The following is a 20,980-nucleotide window of genomic DNA, read 5'->3' on the forward strand; positions in this document are numbered from 1 at the left end:
AGGTAACTATAACATCTATTGCCACCTTAAGACTTTATGTACATTTGCTTCTAATGATCCAGAGCATGCTAGGAATTATAGGCTGGTCCAAAGTGGGTCCCTGCAGTAATAACGGAAGTTACTGGACCCATGTCATACAGGGTACATTGCAAAGATGGGCAGGAATGGCGCTGTCATGTTGATCAATTGGGGAGCTGTGTTCAGCCAAATAACAGTACTTTAATTGGCCCTACTATAGTTCCCAGTGGCTCACTTCCAGATGAAATGGCTGCCTGGGGAAGCCAAGAAAGTGACTCCTATAGAGAACTGTGATAATTCCTTGCAAAATGCCCCTTGTGGTAAGACTTCTGGTTATGAATGGCCAATGTGCACCATGAGTTAGGAGCTGCTCCAGGTGTTAGGAACAGAAATATTCCTTTTGACCTCCAATATTTGTCCAACCACCCCAAATAAAGAATCTTTGTGGATTCTAAGTATCTGATGATTGCCCCAACTGGTTAAAGATTGCCCATAGTGGTTGTACTAGCTCCATACAGGCCAGGTAGAGAGGTCTCAGGGGGAAATCCGCTACTATCACAGCAATTGGAGTCGGAATAAATACCATCCTGTCCTGGACAGATCTCTGTTTTTCTAATTGTTGTAGTCTCTTTTGAATTTCCTTTTGCATCAACCATGCATCATTAGTTGTATTACCAGGATTGGGACTATCAAGGAGGAAACTTTCATTAACTGGTTCCTCATTTGTGTGAACAGACAAAAAATAACAGTTCAGAATCTCTGCTTTTTCTCTCTTCTCATCAACCAGCTGACCCCCCACTAATATTAAGCTTCCCATCCCTTCCTGCTATTTACATATTTAAAAAATAATTTTGGATTCTTTTTACTGCTTGCTGCAATACCTTTGGCTTCCTTGAATCTGATAAATGTTTCGGCTGTCCCAGATAGGTAAGAAGCAGGTCTTTTCATACCCACCTCAACACCAACACTTCTATTGAACCATTATAGCCGCATTCCTTTCTTACAAGATAAGACATAGACATTTTGCATTCTTTAGGATTGAAGGCACTTACTTTCAAAAGAAGATTCTGATTTATCAGTACTACCAGCCTGACACCACTGTGACTGAACAAAATGCAGTATTTGACTTTTTACAGAAAGATACAAAAATGGTCGCAAATAGAAAATAGAAAGTAATTGAAAAATGTTTTTATTTCTGGTGAGCAAGCTGAAGCCAACTGAACTGAAAGTGTTGGAAGGTGAACAACTCCTTTAACCCAAAATGAGATACACAAGATCAACAAGATCAAAATATGATCCCATAAGGTCTGACCCCATTCAGATTTACAGTCAGTTGGGAAAAGTAACCTACTAATTAAAGGATGGATCTACTTGGCATGTGAGCAGAATAGAACCAGTTCCTGAGCCTTCATAGGGGTAAGACACTACTTCTAACTGCCATTTCTGGAATGAGACACCAATGTGGTTGCACAGCCCTAAATACAAGGAAACCCATCAGGCAATACTTCACCCCTTATTGAATGGACCAGAGAAATTCACCAAAGTTCAACCCACACCAACAACTTACCTAGGCGTCTGGCTGACTATGTACTTTATAATGTTTCCAGGTTTTGAAGAATAATAGAGGGGAGAAATGTTATGTATTTGCACAAGTTGTTTTAAGTTGTATAAAGTTAATTACTTTTGAAGGATATCAGAATGTTGTAGCCTTGGGAATAGTGGGAGGAGACTGGGATGCTAGTCTGGTATAGTGATTGTTCTATATAATAATCAGAGAGTTGTGAAGTACAGGGGCAGGTATATTCCCAAAAGTGAGTGCCGGGTGCAGTGGAGACTCTCATTGTGCTGTTTCCATGTGGAGGAATCTGTGAAGATACAGAATACAGTCATTTCTGGGGTCTCCAATCTCCTTTCTCAATGTACCCACCATCCCAGTCACCCACCATCCCTGTGTGATATATACAGGGCAGCCATCAGGGGGGAGAGTTGTAGGGGTACCGAGGGTAAGGGGGGCCTGGCCACGGCACACTTTCTTGATTAGCCGGGCCCCCCATCTTTCTTAGAGCTGCTGACTTCGGGAAAAAATGGACGTTTAAGGGGCCCTGGCCACCAATTTTCTGATAATGTGGGGGGGGGGCCTTGGCCACCAATATATATTTTCTCATGTGGGGTCCTAGCCACCAATATTTTTTAATGGGGGGCCCTGGCCACAAATGTTTTTTTATGGGGGGCCCTGACCACCAATATCTTTTTATTTTTTATTAACATGTGGGAACCCTAGCCACCAATGTTTTTTTTGTTTTTTTACTGTGTGGTGGGGGGCAGACCTGTGGGGTGGGGAGGGCGGACCTGTCGGTGGGGCTTGCGGTGGGTGCAGCCCAGGGGGCCCAGAAAATTTTGTCGTATGGGGCCCTGCGATTTCTGATGGCGGTCCTGGATATATATATAGTATATATATTTGTCAGTTTACAAGACTGTCACTACTCCAAATCTTGTGATATTCCTGCCGTCAGTAGACTCCCCCATCTCCTCCGCTCCCCCATAATTCTGCTACAAGTCTGAGTGCAATTAAGGACAGTGACACAGTGTTTCTCCCCTGCCATATAAAGGGGGGCAATACTACTTGGCCTGGCTCTGGGGTCGCTAGATTTCAGCGCTGCTATTGGCCATTTTCAGCTGATCTATCCATACAAAATATATGGGCTGAATTGGTTCCATTTAGGTGAATGAACACAACAGAGGTGCATTCTGGTACTTTGTTACCAACTGAAATATTCCAGCACACAACCCCCTGTGCCACAGACAAATTAAATCCGTATTTTGCAGGGTTGTTAGCAAGTTATTTGAATATTGGAAAATCCAAGCAGCACTAGGACCATGAAGCTCCTGCCTCCTTGGGGGGAGGAGCCAGAGCAGCATTTTGTGGCAGTTACACACACAGAACAGGCAGTGAGTTTTGTTTCTCATAAACTGCCACATGTGAATGGCAGTGCTCCTGGCAGAGACTCTAGCCACTGGCCCCGGGATGAATTGGCCCCAAACTGACTGGTGACAAGAACACTAGGAGCCTGGGAAGCTGATGTGAGGATTGGGGGAAGAATCTGTGGAAAAGGAAGTCCCAGGGAATCGGGAAGTGAGAGGTAAATGATTGGATGTCACACTGCTGCTCTGCACAAAGCTCTGAGCCAGTGCTACTGATCCAATCTAATGCCCCCCATTATGTTCTAATCAGCCATAGTGTTTAGCCAAAGACATGCTGCACCAAAATGGCTCTGCTCAGCTACAGGCCCTGTGTGCTCTCTGGGCATGCTGGGAGTTGTAGTGAGGGAACAAGGGACAACACAGGCTGTACAGGAGCAGGTACAGTGGCCTGAGACTTCAGCTGGGGGAGCAGATTCAGTTGTGTATATTGTGAGCAGACACTCGGGCATATTTATCAAGGGTCGAGTTTCGAATTGAAAAAACTTCAAAATTCGATTTCAAAAAGACCAATGGAAGTGAAGTTGAAGTTTTTTTTGGAGGTCCATATTCGGCCAAATTCTAATGGTACGATCAAAGGAACAACGCATTCGATCGAATTTGATTCAAAGTTTTTCCCCCAAAAAAGTTTTGAACCTAATTGACTCAAATAGGTTCTAGTCGGTCCCCCATAGGCTAAAACAGCAATTCGGCAGGTTTTAGATGGTGAATGATCGAAGTCAAAGTTTTATAGAGACAGTACAAATAAATTTAAGTTTTTTTCAAATTCGAATCGAAGTTGGACCATTCCCTAGTGGAAGTACACAAAAAATAGCTTGAAATTCAACGTTTTTAACTTCGAAAATGTACCTCGACCTTTGATAAATCTGCCCCTCAGTGAGCAGAGAAGTAAAATCAATGTCTATTTATTCTGTACCCATTACAGAGGCAGCCTTACATTGTTATCATTGGTTATTTAGTGTACTATACTGTACTGCACTGCTGTTGTTATACAATCTTCACTCACTGTCACTTATATAAATAACATGGTTCATCTTGTATTACGTATGCTCTGCTGCTATAATTCATTTTAAAAAATGTTGAATTTTTTTTTTTTTATTTAAAATCATTTTTGTACTTAGCTGTAGTATTTAACTAGTACGTTTTAACTTTGCACAGTCTAAAAAAGTGGATCAGGAGGCATTTCACTGCATGTTGCGATCACAATAAACTATATTTAAAAAAAAAAAAAATACTCCGGTAGCTGAAATACAAAAGCAAAGCACAGATGTCATAATACAATATTTCGGACTCAATACGAGCAGGGGAGGAATAGAAAAGGTAAAAATAAAAACATATATAGTGTAGGATTCTTTATTTCCAACGTGATTATAAAACGACCGTGTGAGTTGCAGTTCTACCCAATTGACAATTTATATGTGATGCTTGTAATCTATCACCATATTTTAATAGCGCATATCATATGTGAGCTAAAGTCCGGTGCTCTTGTGTCAAAAAAAATAAAAACAAAATTAAAAAATAAGATATAAATGAAAGTGCTTGCTATTTAGTGAATTTTTTCTTCATAGTCGTTGTAAGTAGTTAGGTAGATCACTTGGAGTGGAGCACTTTATATCACAGAAAAAAAGAAGAAAACACTAAATAGCAATCACTTTTAATTGATATATTTTTAAATTGTTGACAAAAGAGCACTGAACTTTAGCTCACATATGATAAATTACAAGCATTACAGATATATATAGGTATATAGTCAATTGGGTGGAATTGCAACTCACAAGGTAGTTTTATAATCACGTTGGAAATGAAGAATCCTACACTATATGGGGCAAATTCACTATGCGCCTAACGCTAGCGTCAATTCGCTAGCGTTGGCCATTTTCGTTACTTTGCAAATTCACTAATGGACGCTGGCTAACTTCGCTAGTGTTACTTCGCACCCTTACGCCTGGTGAATTTGCGCAATAGATGTAACTACGCAAATTCACTAACGCGCGTGGTGTACTGAACGCTACCTTTTACGCTAGACTTCCTTCGCCACCTCAGACCAGGTGAAGCGCAATAGATTAGATAGTGATTTCTTCAAAAAAAGTTAAAAAATTTTCTAAGTCCCAAAAAACGCTGGCGTTTTTTCTATATTATGGGTGATAGGCTGAAAAAGATTGAAAAATTTTTTGGGGCTCCCCTCCTTCCCCCCTACATTTCCTGACTCATGGCAACTAAACTATACAGTGGGCACATGTGTAGGGCAAAATAAAATTTTATTTGATGATTTGAAGGTTTCCCAGGCATTTGTAGTTATTCTACGTATTCCTCCATTGAAATTAGAATTTGGCGCCGTATGCAAATTAACCATCGCTAGCGTAACTTCGCTTCGCGAATCAACGCTAGCGCAACTGCACAACCTTACGCTACCCCTGAGCGCAACTTTGGATTTTAGTGAATTTGCGAAGCGCTGGCGAAACTACACCTGGCGAAGTGAGGCAAAGTTACGCCTGGCGCAACTACGAATCTTAGTGAATATATGTTTTTGTTTTTATTTTTTCTATTCTTCCCGTACTCCTATTAAGCACTGGTCACTCTACTTATCAGATGTATTTGAAGTTTAAAGGAACACTTTATTTGTCCGGCTTTTGGGACCAAAAAGAAACAGCTGGCACTTAATGTTTTCCTTTATTAACATTTTTACAATGAATCATGTTCAAAATTAATTGTTTTCCTTTTTATCTGCATCAAATAAAGAAGAGGTAGAGAAGTCCCAGAAGCCAATGATTGTGATTCTTTGGATAAAGACAAGAGACCATTAGACTGTGCAACTTCTCCAACACCAGCAAATCCTCACATTGGAAAGAAACATCTGTATCAGACTCAGAATCACCATCATTACAATGAACATTCCCAACTCCCAGAAGGAACTTCCCTCAGTAGGAAAACAATTCAAATGCTCAGAATGTGGGAAAACATTTGTAAAAAAAGGGGACCTTCATATTCATATCAGACTTCACACAGGATTGAAACCATATCATTGCACAGAATGTGGGAAATGTTTCAGGTTAAGCAGTACCTTTAAACAACACCAGAGAATTCACACAGGGGAGAAACCCTACCAATGTGCAGAATGTGGGAAAGCATTTTCAGCGAAACCCCTCCTTAATTATCACTTGAGAATTCACACAGGAGAGAAACCATGCAAGTGCACAGAATGTGGGAAATGTTTCAGGGAAAACAGTACCCTTAGAAGACACCAGAGGATTCACACAGGAGAGAAACCATGCAAGTGCACAGAATGTGGGAAATGTTTCAGGGAAAGAAGTGCCCTTAGACAACACCAGAGAATGCATTCGGGGGAGAAACATGGGGAAAAAATTACAACAAAAACCGACTCTAATATACACCAAAGAACTCATACGGGGGAGAAACCTTTCACATGCACAGAATGTGGGAAAAGATTTACAAGAAAAGACAGTCTTCATAGTCACCTGAGAACTCACACAGGAGAGAAACCTTTCAAGTGCACAGAATGTGACCAATGTTTCATTCGACTTGGAACCCTTAAAGTTCACCAAAGAATTCACACGGGGGAGAGACCTTACATGTGCACTGACTGTGGGAAAAGTTTTATGGAAGACTCATACCGTAAAAGACACCAAAGAGTTCACACTGGGGAGAAACCTTATATGTGCACTGACTGTGGCAAAAGTTTCATTGTAAAGAGCGCTCTTAAAAAACACCAGACAGTTCACACTAAGGAGAAACCTTATGCATGTACAGAATGTGGGAAAAGCTTCTCTACAAAGAACCAACTTTCTTCTCACATAAGTGTCCACACAGGAGCTTTTACATGTACAGAATGTGGGAAACAATTGTCTCGTAAAGAAACCCTTGAGCGACACATACAACTTCACTTAGAAGAAAAAATAATTACCTGCACAATATGTGGGAAAGTCTTTTCTAATAAGAGAAACCTTCTCTACCCCCTCACAACTCACACTGGGGAGAAACCTTTCATATGCACAGAATGTAAGACTATGTCTCACTCATTTCTTTCACAGAATCTGGCAACAGTTCTCTAAATTCAGAAACCTTACCATAAACCAAGAAATTGACACAACGGTCAAATTCACAGAATGCGGCAAACATTGCCCTACAAATACCTTGCCACACACCGGAGAATTCACTTAAAATGGGAAACTTTCCAGTGTGGCAAACGTTTCTACTTTCAGCAGCATTGTGTTACCCACACAGGGGAGAAACCTTTCATATCCATTGAATTTGGCAAATGTTTCTCTATAAAGAAGAATTTTAAGAGAGACCAGAGAATTCACATAAAAAGGGAAACTTTCCCATTCACCAATTGTGGCAAATCTTTCTTTACAAAAGCCGGCCTTCAGAAACATTCTATGGCCCACACAGGGCACAGAATTTGGCAATATTTCTGTACAAAAATATACCTTAACAGACACCAGAAACTTTCCCATGTACAGAATGTGCCAAACTTTTCTTTACAAGGGCCAGCAGCATTTTATTACTCGCACAGGGGAGAAACCTTTCACATGCACAGGATGTGGCAAATATTACTCTACAAAGAGAAGCCTTAGCAGACACCAGATAATTCACATTAAATGGAAACTTTCCCATGTACAGAATGTGGCAACATTCAACATGGGTGCATGGGCCATTTATTCCTGACTGAGGCCCCAGGATATTTGTTGGCCGGGCATTCCACCCAGGGACCCAGATGATAATTGGCTAATAGATGGGGCCAATACTGGCAAGTCTGTGACTTGGGGATCAGGGGGTGGGAGATTTAAGGATTAACAGTATCTTGAGAAGACCAAAGAATATAGGAATTGACATTGGTTAGTGTGGAGAAGATGTAGAAGACAAAGATAACAAAGTGTGATTTACGTACAAATTAGCTGCGAATTGACACATTTTACTGCACTAATAAAAGTAATAATAACGCTGAGAATAATTTTAGGTTTTATATTTAGTGACCGTTCTCTCTTAACCAAGAATTGTTTTGCCAATTCCCTGGAAATACAGTGGGGAAATCTCCAACCAGCTGTTGACAAAATAAAATTGGCCTTGGCATTTGTGTTGTGTGTGTTGGGGTGGGATGATGATGATGATGGAAGGTGTTATTATTTAAGGAATATTCTCAGCCCATAATATCCCATTTGCACAACCATTTTTACAAACTTCTGTCAGACTGGGACACCAGGGATCCACCAAAAAACCTTAAACCAGGGGCCAAACCTCAGTACTTCTGCTCAACCTCTATTCTCTTAGTCTCTATTCTTACAGACTATAATCTATTATTCCATCTATTTAGCTACTTTGTTCTCATAGAAATAGGGAATGGCCATGAAATAGGCCAAATGTTTAGCAGCATGAGGGGTCATTAACACCGTGGCCCACCGGGACTTTTCCTGGTATGCCGGTGGGCCAGTCCAACACTGTAGACATCCATGTACTGGCCAATCAGGATGATCTGATCATAATATTGTCTGTAAAGTGCTAAAGAACTGGTGTAGGAAGGTATAGTTTAACAACACCAAAATCAAAGGCAAAAATAATCAAATGAATGCAAAGTGATTAAACTACAGAAATAATTACTGGATGAATTGGGAGGACATGGAATCCCGCAGTGAGTGAGTTATAGTTTAGCTGGCCTGGGTGTCCGGCAGTAATTGTGCTAATCTTTCCAGGCCGGGACACACTGCACAATCCTGAGGCATTTTTCTTGCTGAAAACACAATATGAGAATAATAAACTGCCGCCATTGTGGAAAGTTAGAACATGCAGAGACAGACGCACGGAGATCTATTGATCAACATTCTCATTTTCGTGGTTCTAGAGGTTTTAGAAGTCACATTCTCTAAAACCACAAATATCATGAACTTTATTTAGAAATCTGAACTGTAAAAACACGAAAACTGTGACTTTTTCAAGTTGTTGCAAATAATTACGACTTTGTGTTGCATAAAATCAGTGTTGAAAAAAACTTGAAAACCTCTAAAAGCACGAATCAAAGAAAGATCCTCCAGTTGTAAAAGGGGACACCTGCCATTGACTTCTACGTGATTTCAACAGGTTTTTTTAAAGGCAAAGTTTATTGTTTTAACATATACAACATATCAAAACCATTTGTGTTTACTATGTGGCATTTAGCATGGTGTGCAGGTCATCGTACTTAGGAACTACTATAACAAAAAATATACAAAAAGGATTTTTGTAAAACTTACTTTTCCGGTATAGAAATGTTAGTACTGTCTCATATTCTCTATACTCAATAGATCATGTTGTACATCAGCCAATAGACTCATTGTATCAGCCTTCATCTTTTGGGGACCTTTTGTCGAGGGGTACTGCCTAGGTTCCACTTTTATGCTACAAAATTTTGCAAAAATGTAATTTACAAAGTACTGAAAAACTGCAGGGTCATTGCAAAGACCAAATGTCGTGGCCAAATATTTGTAACCGCCATCCCTGGTATTAAAGGCCGTTTTCCACTCATCCCCTTCCCTAATACGAATGAGATTTTACGCACCTCTAAGATCAAGTTTAGTTTAAATTGTGGCATTGTTAACTTGATTGAATAACTCAATGATTAGAGGAAGGGGAAATCGTTTTTTCACCATCACTTAATTAAGACCATGACAGTCAATACATGGGCGAAGCCCCCATCTTTCTTGCCCATGAAAAAGAACCCAGCCCCTGCAGAAGAGTTAGAGGGTCTATTAAAACCTCTCTCCGGGTTCTCTTTAATGTAATATTTCATAGCCTGAGCTTCAGGAAAGGAAAGAAGGTATGTTCTCCCTCTAGGGGGAGTGGACCCTGGAACCAAGTCAATGGGGCAGTCATACTGCCTATGGGGTGGTAGCGTTTCAGCGGCCTTCTTTGAAAAAACATCTGAGAAGTCCTCATAAACAGAAGGCAACCCCTCTAAAGAGGTTACTGCAACCACCTGAAGGGAGTTTATAGAGGAACCCATACATTTTGACCCTCACTGAATGACCTTCCCAGATACCCAATCTATACGTGGGTTATGATTTTGTAACCAGGGTAACCCTAGAATTAAGGGAGAGGAGGAAGAACCATCAAAAATGTGGAGCGATATTTCTTCAAAATGTATATTGTTGATATATATGGGGATAGGCATAGACTTTTGGGTAACCAGCCCAGACCCAAGTGGGCTCCTATCAATTGCTAAGATTCAAACAGGAGGAATAAGGGAAATATTGTGCCTTCCTGCAAAGGCAGCATCTAAGAAGTTCCCCCACAGCCACAAAATCCACAAAGGCAGAAATCTTAGCAGAACCCCCAGGCCAAGACAAAATGACTGGTACCAAGACCCTAGAGGCAAATTGGGGAGAGGAAACTTCTTGACCCAAATGGAGCACCCCTTCTCCATTTAGGCTTTGAAATTTCCAGGCCTCTTAGCATACAGTACTTCCCAACCATTCCACATCCCGGGACAAGTTCCGATTTATGCTGCCTGTTCTGCTGTCCCGGATGCAAAATGCAGATGTCCTGTGGTGCCGTCTTTAGTCCGTTTTATGGATCTTCTTCCTTCTTCCGGAGGAGCAGTGACTCTGACTTCGGGTCAGCTGGTGCTGTTGTGGTGGGAAGACTAGAGCTCAGCGCTGAAGAGTGTCAGTGACGCTGGTTTGCTGCTTTAAACTTGAAACCTGAAACTTGGAGTTGTTTGACTGAGCAAAATGTAAAGGGGGTTCAGTTTTTGTATGGTTAGTTAATGTAATATGTAAGGTAAAAATTTGAAAAAACAAAATAACGCAACTAAAGTTTGTTTGTTGCGTAATTTCCCCTTTTTCTTATTTTTTAACCTTTCAAAATTACCTTAAAGGGGTGGTTCACCTTCAGGTTAACTTTTAGTATGTTATAGAATGGCCAATTCTAAGCAACTTTTCAATTGGTCTTCATTGTTTATTATAGTTTTTTAATTATTTGCCTTCTTTTCCTGACGCCTTCTAGCTTTGAAAAGGGGGTCACTGACCCCCTCTAAAAACAAATCCTCTCTAAAGCTACACATTTATTGCTATTGCTACTTTTTATTACTAATCTTTCTGTTCCGACCCTCCCCTATTCCATATTCTCATTCAAATCAATTCATGGTTGCTCGGGTAATTTGGACCCTAGCAACCAGGTGGCTGACTGCAAACTGGAGAGCGGCTGAATAAAAAGCTAAATAACTAAAAAAACATTAATAATAAAAAAATGAAAACCAATTGCAAATTGTCTCAGAATATCCCTCTCTATGTCATACTAACAGTTAACTGAAAGGTGAACAACCCCTTTAACTGTTTGCTGACCTTGTTTAGCCCAATGAAGCCCAATGCAATAGACTAGTTAAAGGACCAGTAACACCATTTTTTTTTATTCAAAAAATACAAACTACACCCTCCAAATAATACTTATGTCCCACTGCATGTTGTGTATTTACCTCAGATTTAGCATAAAATTGACCAAAAAATGTCGCCTCCATGCTCTTCAATGCATTTTGAAAAAAGGCGAAAAGGCGATCAGCGCGCACCCGACAGCTCTCCTCACAGGACTTCCGGAAGTCGCGTCATGAACCAGGCAATTGAAGGGCTGCTTCAGTGGATCACGCAACGGCTGGGGGAGAGGCACACACGTGTAAGGGCTGCTTCAGATGATCGCGGGGGAGAGGCACAGCTGATGGAATGGCTGCATTTAAGGATCGCCAAAGTATGCGGGAAGAAAGTTGAGAGAGATAGGAGGTGGGGGGAGGCTGAGAGAGACGGATACAGAGGTGGGGGAAGGCTGCTGTATGTGAAGGGCACTGCTGGGAGACAGGAACGGGGAAGGCTGCAGCATGCGGAAGAAACGACTGAGGGAGACAGTAACGGAGGTGGGGGCAGGCTGCTGTATGTGAAGGGCACTGCTGGGAGAAAGGAACAGAGGTGGGGGAAGGCTGCAGCATGCGGAAGAAAAGACTGAGGGAGACATAACGGAGATGGGGGCAGGCTGCTGTATATGAAGGGCACTGCTGGGAGACAGGAACGGAGGGGGGGAAAGCTGTGGTATGTGGAGGAAAAGCTGAGCGAGAGAGGAACGCTGAGGAAACATAAGGAGAACACTTAGACTTTGACAGCCAAGAAGACGCTTACAGGTAACTAATGGTTGCTATGTGACGTCACTTCCGGAAGTGACGTCACAAAACAGGAAGATGGAACCCGAAGAACAGGAAGAGGCTCACGGCGGCGCGCAGGCAGGGGTGAAGATGCTTTTCTAGTGCTACAAGATGGCGTGGCCCCTTGGACTCCATGAGAAAGCTGCGGTTTCAATTTTTTCCATTTCCCTTACTAGAAAGCAGGATGCAGCTGCAAATTGGGTGTTATTAATGTAAGTACTTTGACTTTGTCTGGGTTCTCTAAAAGGTGTTACTGGTCCTTTAAGAATGTGCCCAGCATGCCAGGCACTTAAAGTTGAACTCATTTGAGGCAGCCCTGATACTGCTTTGGGGTAACTAATAATTGCAACTGCCCCTCCTCCACCCCCTCCCCCTAATTCCTTCAGCAAGAGCAGAACTACAATGAATGAGCAGAGGGGAGGTTCATTGTAGATTCATTATAGCACTGCTCTTGCTGAAGTTACTTGGGGGAGGGGGTGGAGGAGGGGCAGTTTTACACCACAGCAGTATCAGGGCTGCCTCAAATGAGTTTAAGTGCCTGGCAGTGCTCATTCCAAGATTCCAGCTGGGTATATGTATATATCTGTATGCTTGAAGCTCAATGTTACAAGGCTAAAACTCCCTGTAACATTAAAGTCTGTGGCTGCTCAGCCATGCCCACAACATTCCTTCTCTGTATATTTGTATTTATACATATGGGAGGAGGAGGTGCCATATTGATTCCCTTAGACAGTACAGTATGAGGGTATAGCTTATTGTGTGCCCAGAACATTCCTTCTCTGTATATTTGTATTTATACATATGGGAGGAGGAGGTGCCATATTGATTCCCTTAGACAGTACAGTATGACGGTATAGCTTATTGTGTGCCCAGAACATTCCTTCTCTGTATATTTGTATTTATACATATGGGAGGAGGAGGTGCCATATTGATTCCCTTAGACAGTACAGTATGAGGGTATAGCTTATTGTGTGCCCAGAACATTCCTTCTCTGTATATTTGTATTTATACATATGGGAGGAGGGAGGTGCCATATTGATTCCCTTAGACAGTACAGTATGAGGGTATAGCTTATTGTGTGCCCAGAACATTCCTTCTCTGTATATTTGTATTTATACATATGGGAGGAGGAGGTGCCATATTGATTCCCTTAGACAGTACAGTATGAGGGTATAGCTTATTGTGTGCCCAGAACATTCCTTCTCTGTATATTTGTATTTATACATATGGGAGGAGGGAGGTGCCATATTGATTCCCTTAGACAGTTCAGTATGAGGGTATAGCTTATTGTGTGCCCAGAACATTCCTTCTCTGTATATTTGTATTTATACATATGGGAGGAGGGAGGTGCCATATTGATTCCCTTAGACAGTACAGTATGAGGGTATAGCTTATTGTGTGCCCAGAACATTCCTTCTCTGTATATTTGTATTTATACATATGGGAGGAGGAGGTGCCATATTGATTCCCTTAGACAGTACAGTATGAGGGTATAGCTTATTGTGTGCCCAGAACATTCCTTCTCTGTATATTTGTATTTATACATATGGGAGGAGGAGGTGCCATATTGATTCCCTTAGACAGTACAGTATGACGGTATAGCTTATTGTGTGCCCAGAACATTCCTTCTCTGTATATTTGTATTTATACATATGGGAGGAGGAGGTGCCATATTGATTCCCTTAGACAGTACAGTATGAGGGTATAGCTTATTGTGTGCCCAGAACATTCCTTCTCTGTATATTTGTATTTATACATATGGGAGGAGGAGGTGCCATATTGATTCCCTTAGACAGTACAGTATGAGGGTATAGCTTATTGTGTGCCCAGAACATTTATTTTCTGTATATTTGTATTTATATATATGGGAAGGAGACTGTGTCTCTGATGCTGCCATTGTAACCAAGAGAAAGGGGGGTGTTTTTGTAAAAAAGGCGTGTATTTTGTATTTGGGCGTGTATTTCACCGCGCAGCAACTATTTTTTCCCGTTTCTAATTCTCAAATGTTGTGAGATTTCCTCTTTGGACACTGAATACCAGAGATCCCAGGTCACTTCAGGCTCTTCAGCTGCTGCAGAAACATTTCAGGGGGCTCCACAGAGGGTTCCTATGTCCTTGTTATTATTGTTATGTCACAGACTGTTATCAGTCCACCATCTTTATTTCACACACAGACTTCCCAGTCTCCTCCCACTATTCCCAAGGCTGAAACATTCTGACTTCCTTCACAATCAATTCACTTCATACAAATGAACAAAGCAAATACATAACAGTTACCAACTGAAATATTCCAGCACAGAAACCCCCTGTCCCACAGACACATTAAATCCATATTTTGTCAGGTTGTGGGCAAGTTATTTGAATACTGGGAAATCCCACCAGCACTAGGACCATGAAGCTCCTGCCTCCTTGGGGGGAGGGGCCAGAGCACCATTTTGTGGCAGTTACACACACAGAACAGAACAGGGTTACCAGGTTGGTTTACTGCCAAATTGGCTGGTTTTGAAATGTAAATGTCCAAACCCACCAGTTTTGGGCTAGTTTTGGGCTAGTTTTAATAGGTGTCGTGGGTTTGGACTTTCAAAACCCGCCCAAATGTTTTCATGTAAATTTTAGTGACGTCAGTCGTCAGTTCACTGGTGGAGACTCCCCTCGCGGCTTTGCTGGGCCGGCGCTGGTTGGACTGTGCGTGCTGATTGGCTGTGACACTGCGTGAATTAGCGGAGACGTCGCGGCTTGTCACCGTCATGTGACTCTTCCACAACTTCTCTCTGCGGCTGTCAGCTCAGCGTGAGCTCCAGAACTGGCTGCAGACACAGAGGGGGAAGGTTGCCAGTCCCAGGCAAGGAGGGAGGTGAGGCCTTTTCATCTGCACAAGGGAAATCCCAGCAGCAAAGGCTCAGCTCTTGGGGCAGCGGAGGGGGGGGGTGACTTTCATTAGAGCGAGAGATTGAAATGTTAATTTAGTCAGGGAGGAGGGGTTGCCCCATTAGCAGCCTCAGTAATTACAGACTGATGCCCCACTGGCCCAGCTCCCGTTTCCCAGGATTCACTGTTGCTGCTGCAGGAGGAACCTGACTGACTGAGAAAACCTCGAACACTAATTCCTCCTGGAAGCCCTGCTGTGCTTTCAACTGCCGGTCTCTTCACTGTGTTACCTGTATAACGTACGGGAATTGGCAGTGTATGAACTGGGCTACTTTTTAAAATGGCTTTGGCTACTTTTTTATAGTATTTGGCTGGTTTTGAAATATAAACCTGTCAACCCTGGAGCAGGCAGTGAGTTCAGCTTTGTTTGCCATAAACTGCCACATGTGAATGGCAGTGCTCCTGGCAGAGACTCTAGCCACTGGCCCCGGGATGAATTGGCCCCAAACTGACTGGTGACAAGAACACTAGGAGCCTGGGAAGCTGATGTGAGGATTGGGGGAAGAATCTGTGGAAAAGGAAGTCCCAGGGAATCGGGAAGTGAGAGGTAAATGATTGGATGTCACACTGCTGCTCTGCACAAAGCTCTGAGCCAGTGCTACTGATCCAATCTAATGCCCCCCATTATGTTCTAATCAGCCATAGTGTTTAGCCAAAGACATGCTGCACCAAAATGGCTCTGCTCAGCTACAGGCCCTGTGTGCTCTCTGGGCATGCTGGGAGTTGTAGTGAGGGAACAAGGGACAACACAGGCTCTACATAAGGAATCTGGAGAAAAACTGCAATGTTTTCTCATTGGCTTTATATATGTCACCTGACACTTCCCCATTCTCTTAAGAGATATTCCAATATCTGCCCCATGTATGGAGGGTATAAATCATAACGTTTCTTCTGTTCTGTGTTTCAGGGTGAACAGTGTCAAACTTGGCCCCACAGGACCTAAAACTTGTAGGACATATTTATTAAGTACTTCTAACTCAGTTCTTCAATGGGCGCCTATGATTGAATGTTATACAGATAGCTGGAATCTCAGCCATAAAGCAAAATCATCTCCTTCTTAGAAATAAGGAAAGACAACTGTATAATTAGTGTTTTTTCTTTTCCTCTTTTACATATTTGCATCAAATAAAGAAGAGGTAGAGAAGCCCCAGAAGCCAATGATTGTGATTCTTTGGATAAAGACAAGAGACCATTAGACTGTGCAACTTCTCCAACACCAGCAAATCCTCACATTGGAAAGAAACATCTGGATCAGACTCAGAATCACCATCATTACAATGAACATTCCCAACTCCCAGAATGAACTTCCCTCAGTAAGAAAACAATTCAAATGCTCAGAATGTGGGAAAACATTTACTCACAACAGTCACCTTCAAAATCATATGAGGATTCACACCGGAGAGAAACCATTTATGTGCACAGAATGTGGGAAAAAATTTACACACAACAGTCACCTTCAATATCATATGAGAATTCACACAGGAGAGAAACCATTTATGTGCACAGAATGTGGGAAACGTTTCAGGGAAAACAGTGCCCTTAGAAATCACCAGAGCATTCACACAGGGGAGAAAATGTTCCAGTGCACAGAATGTGGGAAAATATTTGCTAGAAAAGGGCACCTTCGTATTCACCTGAGCACTCACACAGGAGAGAAACCTTTCACATGCACAGAATGTGGGAAAACATTTTCAAGAAATGACAATCTTCAAATTCACCTGAAAACTCACACGGGAGAGAAACCATTCAAGTGTAGAAAATGTGGAAAAAGTTTCATACTAAATTGTCTCCTTAAATGCCACATGAAAATTCACACAGGAGAGAAACCTTTCAAGTGCACAGAATGTAACCAACGTTTCACTCTACTGAGAACCCTTACAGTTCACCAAAGAATTCACACCGGGGAGAGACCTTATACATGCACAGAATGTGGGAGAAGTTTCATGGCAAAATCACACCTGAAAATACACCAGAGAATTCACACAGGGGAGAAACCTTACATGTGCGCAGAATGTGGGAAAAGTTTCCTGACGGAGTCACACCTTAAAAGACACCAGAGAATTCACACAGGGGAGAAACCTTATATGTGCACAGAATGTGGGAAACGTTTCACTGTAAAGACTAACCTTAAAAAACACCAGAGAGTTCACACTGAGGAGAAACCTTATGCATGTACAGAATGCGGGAAAAAACTTTCTACAAAGAACAGTCTTTCTTCTCACATAAGTGTCCACACAGGAGCTTTTACATGTACAGAATGTGGAAAACAATTGTCTTGTAAGAAAAACCTTGAACGACACATACAACGTCATGTAGAAGAAAAAAAAATCCCATGTATAGTATGTAGGAAAAACTTTTCAAATGAGAGAAACCTTCTCCACACAACTCACACTGAGGAGAAACCGTTCATATGCACAGAATGTAAGAATATGTCTCTCCCCGTTCTTTTCCCATGCACAGAATGTGGCAAACAGTTCTCTAAAAAGAAATATCTTACCAAACACCGGAGAATTCACACAAGGACTGAAACGTTCCCATGTACAGAATGTGGCGAACATTTCCCTACAAAGAGATACCTTGCCATACACAAGAGCTTTCACTTAAAAAGGGAAACTTTCCAGTGTACAGAATGTGGCAAATATTTCTTAACAAAGTTCTACTTTCAGCAGCATTGTGTTACCCACACAGGGGAGAAACCATTCACATGCACTGAATGCGGCAAATGTTTCTCTATGAAGATGAACCTTACTCGACACCAGAAAATTCACATAAAAAGGGAAACTTTCCCATGCACCGAATGTGGCAAAACTTTCTTTACAATAGCCAGCCTTCAGAAGCATTCTATGGCCCACACAGAGAAGAAACCTTTTGTGTGCACCGAATGTGACAAACCTTTCTCTAATAAGAGTGGCCTTCAACGACATTATGTCACTCACTCAAAGGAGAAACCTTTCATGTGCACAGAATGTGGCAAATGTTTCTCTATAAAGATGTACCTTAACAAACACCAGAGAATTCACATAAAAGGGAAACTTTCCGATGTACAGAACGTGACAAGTGTATCTTGAAAAAGGGCAGCCTTCAATGGCATTATATAATCCACACTTTAGGATGGAACTGCTTTCTGACAGACCATTGTTTCTCCTACTCAATGTAACTGAAGGAGTAGCAGTGAGACATGGATTTTTAAGTGCTGTTCTTATATCTACCAGGGAGCTGTTATCTGGTTACCTTCCCATTGTTCTTCTGATGGGGGGGAAGGAAAGGGGGTGATATCACTCCATCTTGCAATGCAGCAGTTAAGAGTGACTGAAGTTCATCAGAGCACATGACTGTGGGCACTTAGGAAACTGACAGTATATCTAAGTCCATGACAAATTTCAAAATTAAATATTAAAAATATCAGTTTACTCTTTTGAAAAATGGATTAAATACATAAGTCTGCTGGAGCAGAACTATTAATATTTTGATGCATTTTGAAAAAAAAAATGTTTTCCCATGACAGTATCCCTTTAAGAAACTAATGTCCCCTTTGAACCTTTCATGGCAGATTCAGGTCAGTTTTATATGTATAATAGAGCATGAATGTATATTTTATATGTATAATAGAGCATGAATGTATATTTTATATGTATAATAGAGCATGAATATATATTTTATATGTATAATAGAGCATGAATGTATATTTTATATGTATAATAGAGCATGAATGGGGACATGAGCACATGGTCCATTTTTTCCTGACTGAGAACTTGGCTAATTGTTGGCCACCCAGGGACCCAAGTGACAAATGGGCTGATAACTGGTGCCACCTAGGACGCAGGCCCCTGGGGGCCGTATAAGTATTAACCAAGAATTCTTTTATCAGTTCCTTGGAAATACAGTTGGGAAAACTCCAGCTATTGACAAAAATAATTTGAGCTTGGAAATTGTGTGGGTACGGGGGGTGCAATGATGATTTATTAAGAAGTAATGGCAGCTGTTATTATTTAAGGGATACTCCCAGCCCATAATATCCCCTTTTAACAACTATCTTTACAAATGTCTCCCCTTTTTTAGATGTAAAATATATGGACTTTATTAAATGACAAAGTGTAAAGATACTAAGCCATTTCTTCTCTTTTACTTTCTTGTTTCAGCGACCAAGGGCTGTAGTCATTTTCCCATATACAGTGGTACCTAAAACACAATAATATAAACAATGTATTTCACTCATTCTCCTGAGTTACCCCACACTCACCTTTTCACTTTCCCTCCTCATTCTGCTGAGTTACCCTCATACATACCTGTCCTTCTCTAATAACCCTCTGACCCCCTCTATTCATGATGTTCTGTCGGTGGCAGCAATCATAGGAAAGTTATGTCTGACCAATAGAAGTGACAGTCACCCATTGATATGGTCCGATAGGCAATACATGCAGATATATTATCATTAGCCAATAGGAATCCCATTGACTAAACAACCAATCACCATTGTATGAAAAATGTTGGGACAATACACACATGGTCTGAAAATTATACAAAACTTCATATGACTTAATCTTTGCATATATGGCTAGTTTATGTAAAGCTATATTGGTGGTAAATATAAATAAAAAGAAAGGGGTTTCTCCACTGCAGGAAAACTAGTGTGTGCGGATCCATGTTTGTGGAATTGCTGTTGCTGAGGGGCCTTGTCGGGTCAACGGATAACCAGCACCACTAGAGCAGCGAAAGTGAGTAAAATTCCGGGTGTGCGGTGTAAATATTACAATATTAGCTTATGTAAATACATAACATTTCTCCCCTCTATTACACTTTAAAACCTGGAAACATGATAAAGTAGATAGTCATTCAGATGTCTAGGTAAGTTGCTTGTGTGGGCTGAACGTCGACATATTTCAGTGGCCCGTTCAACAGGGGGTGGATTATTGCCTGATGGGTTTTCTGGTGTTTGTGGCTGTGCAACCACATTGGTGTACAGGGTCGCACTGGACATTGGGGGCCCACTGGGTTCCAAACCTCTGGGCCCCACAAGAATACATGAACTCCGGGCCCCCCATGTGCATTCTCAAACTCCAGGCCCCCCATGCACATGTGTAAACTCCACTGCAGCAGTTTGTTTTTTTTGGGAGGCCCAGTACATTGTGGAAGGGGGTCTGGGCTGGCGGGGGCCCATGAGGGCCAGGCCTGGACTGGGAGTCAAAATAGGCCCTGTCATTCAAAGTACACAAAGGCCCAAACAGCCCCCTACCAGCCCACCATCTGGTAACTTTCTATGGAGCCGTATAGCAGCCCCTCTTGCGTTTGCCAGAACCCACAGATTGCCAGTCCGGGCCTGGCCAGGGACCACTGTGTTTTTTTCCCAGTGTCCTGCTGGGCCAGTCCAACCCTGTTGGTGTATCATTCCAGAAATGGCGGCGGCAGTGACTCACACCTGTGAAACCTCATTTTATAAGGTTACTGTGGACCTGAATGGGTTCACCAAATCTTGTGGCAAATCTTGTATTTAACAGAGTTTATAAGAGAAACCTTTGCTCCAGTGTCAGCAGTGGAATTGTGACATTAGCAATAACACAGTGACAGAGTTTGAAATGTGCTTTAGCCTTATCCACCGCATTAATGTCACTATTATCAGGGGTACAGTCATTTTATTCTACATCAGGAACTGCTGTGTCTTTCACTGAGCGGCACAATTTAGCCGTGAATTTACAGCGACTGCAGCGTTTCCCTTGTGTTGGGCGCAGTTTTATCCCACCTTTATGGTGGCTGCCTCCACAATTGAATCAGTGTGTATTAGATGTATTATCAGTCAGCTTGTGTATATGAATGGGGACCTCACTCCCTCCTGAAGGGGCCGCATATTCATATTCACAAAAGGCATTTCCATTTGGCACCCCA

The 20,980-nt window shown here is 41.9% G+C and overlaps 1 protein-coding gene and 1 long non-coding RNA gene across 8 annotated transcripts; one reads left to right on the plus strand and one right to left on the minus strand.

The window, feature by feature from the left end:
• Window positions 1-875: 875 nt before the first annotated feature.
• Window positions 876-19,630, plus strand: LOC108695525 (gastrula zinc finger protein XlCGF57.1-like). Of its 7 annotated transcripts, none has more exons than XM_041568157.1 (3): window positions 876-1,434; window positions 5,737-5,956; window positions 16,452-19,630. In XM_041568157.1, exons 2-3 carry the CDS (start codon window positions 5,883-5,885, stop codon window positions 18,166-18,168), a joined length of 1,791 nt encoding a protein of 596 aa, XP_041424091.1. In that variant the 5' UTR covers window positions 876-1,434; window positions 5,737-5,882; the 3' UTR covers window positions 18,169-19,630. The 7 variants fall into 7 exon arrangements, with proteins under 7 accessions (XP_041424091.1, XP_041424087.1, XP_041424089.1 ...); XM_041568153.1 differs by lacking the exon at window positions 876-1,434 and adding an exon at window positions 2,482-3,158; XM_041568155.1 differs by lacking the exons at window positions 876-1,434; window positions 5,737-5,956 and adding an exon at window positions 11,373-12,384 and having other exon boundaries at window positions 16,232-19,630.
• On the minus strand, window positions 9,091-11,591 carry LOC121395213. Its single transcript, XR_005962339.1, has 2 exons — window positions 11,462-11,591; window positions 9,091-10,709 (listed from the first exon to the last, which is right to left on the minus strand). It is a non-coding gene; the product is annotated as an uncharacterized LOC121395213 (long non-coding RNA).
• Window positions 19,631-20,980: the final 1,350 nt, after the last annotated feature.

The sequence above is a fragment of the Xenopus laevis genome, chromosome 6S (genome assembly GCF_017654675.1).
Source record: "Xenopus laevis strain J_2021 chromosome 6S, Xenopus_laevis_v10.1, whole genome shotgun sequence".
NCBI lineage: Eukaryota > Metazoa > Chordata > Amphibia > Anura > Pipidae > Xenopus > Xenopus laevis.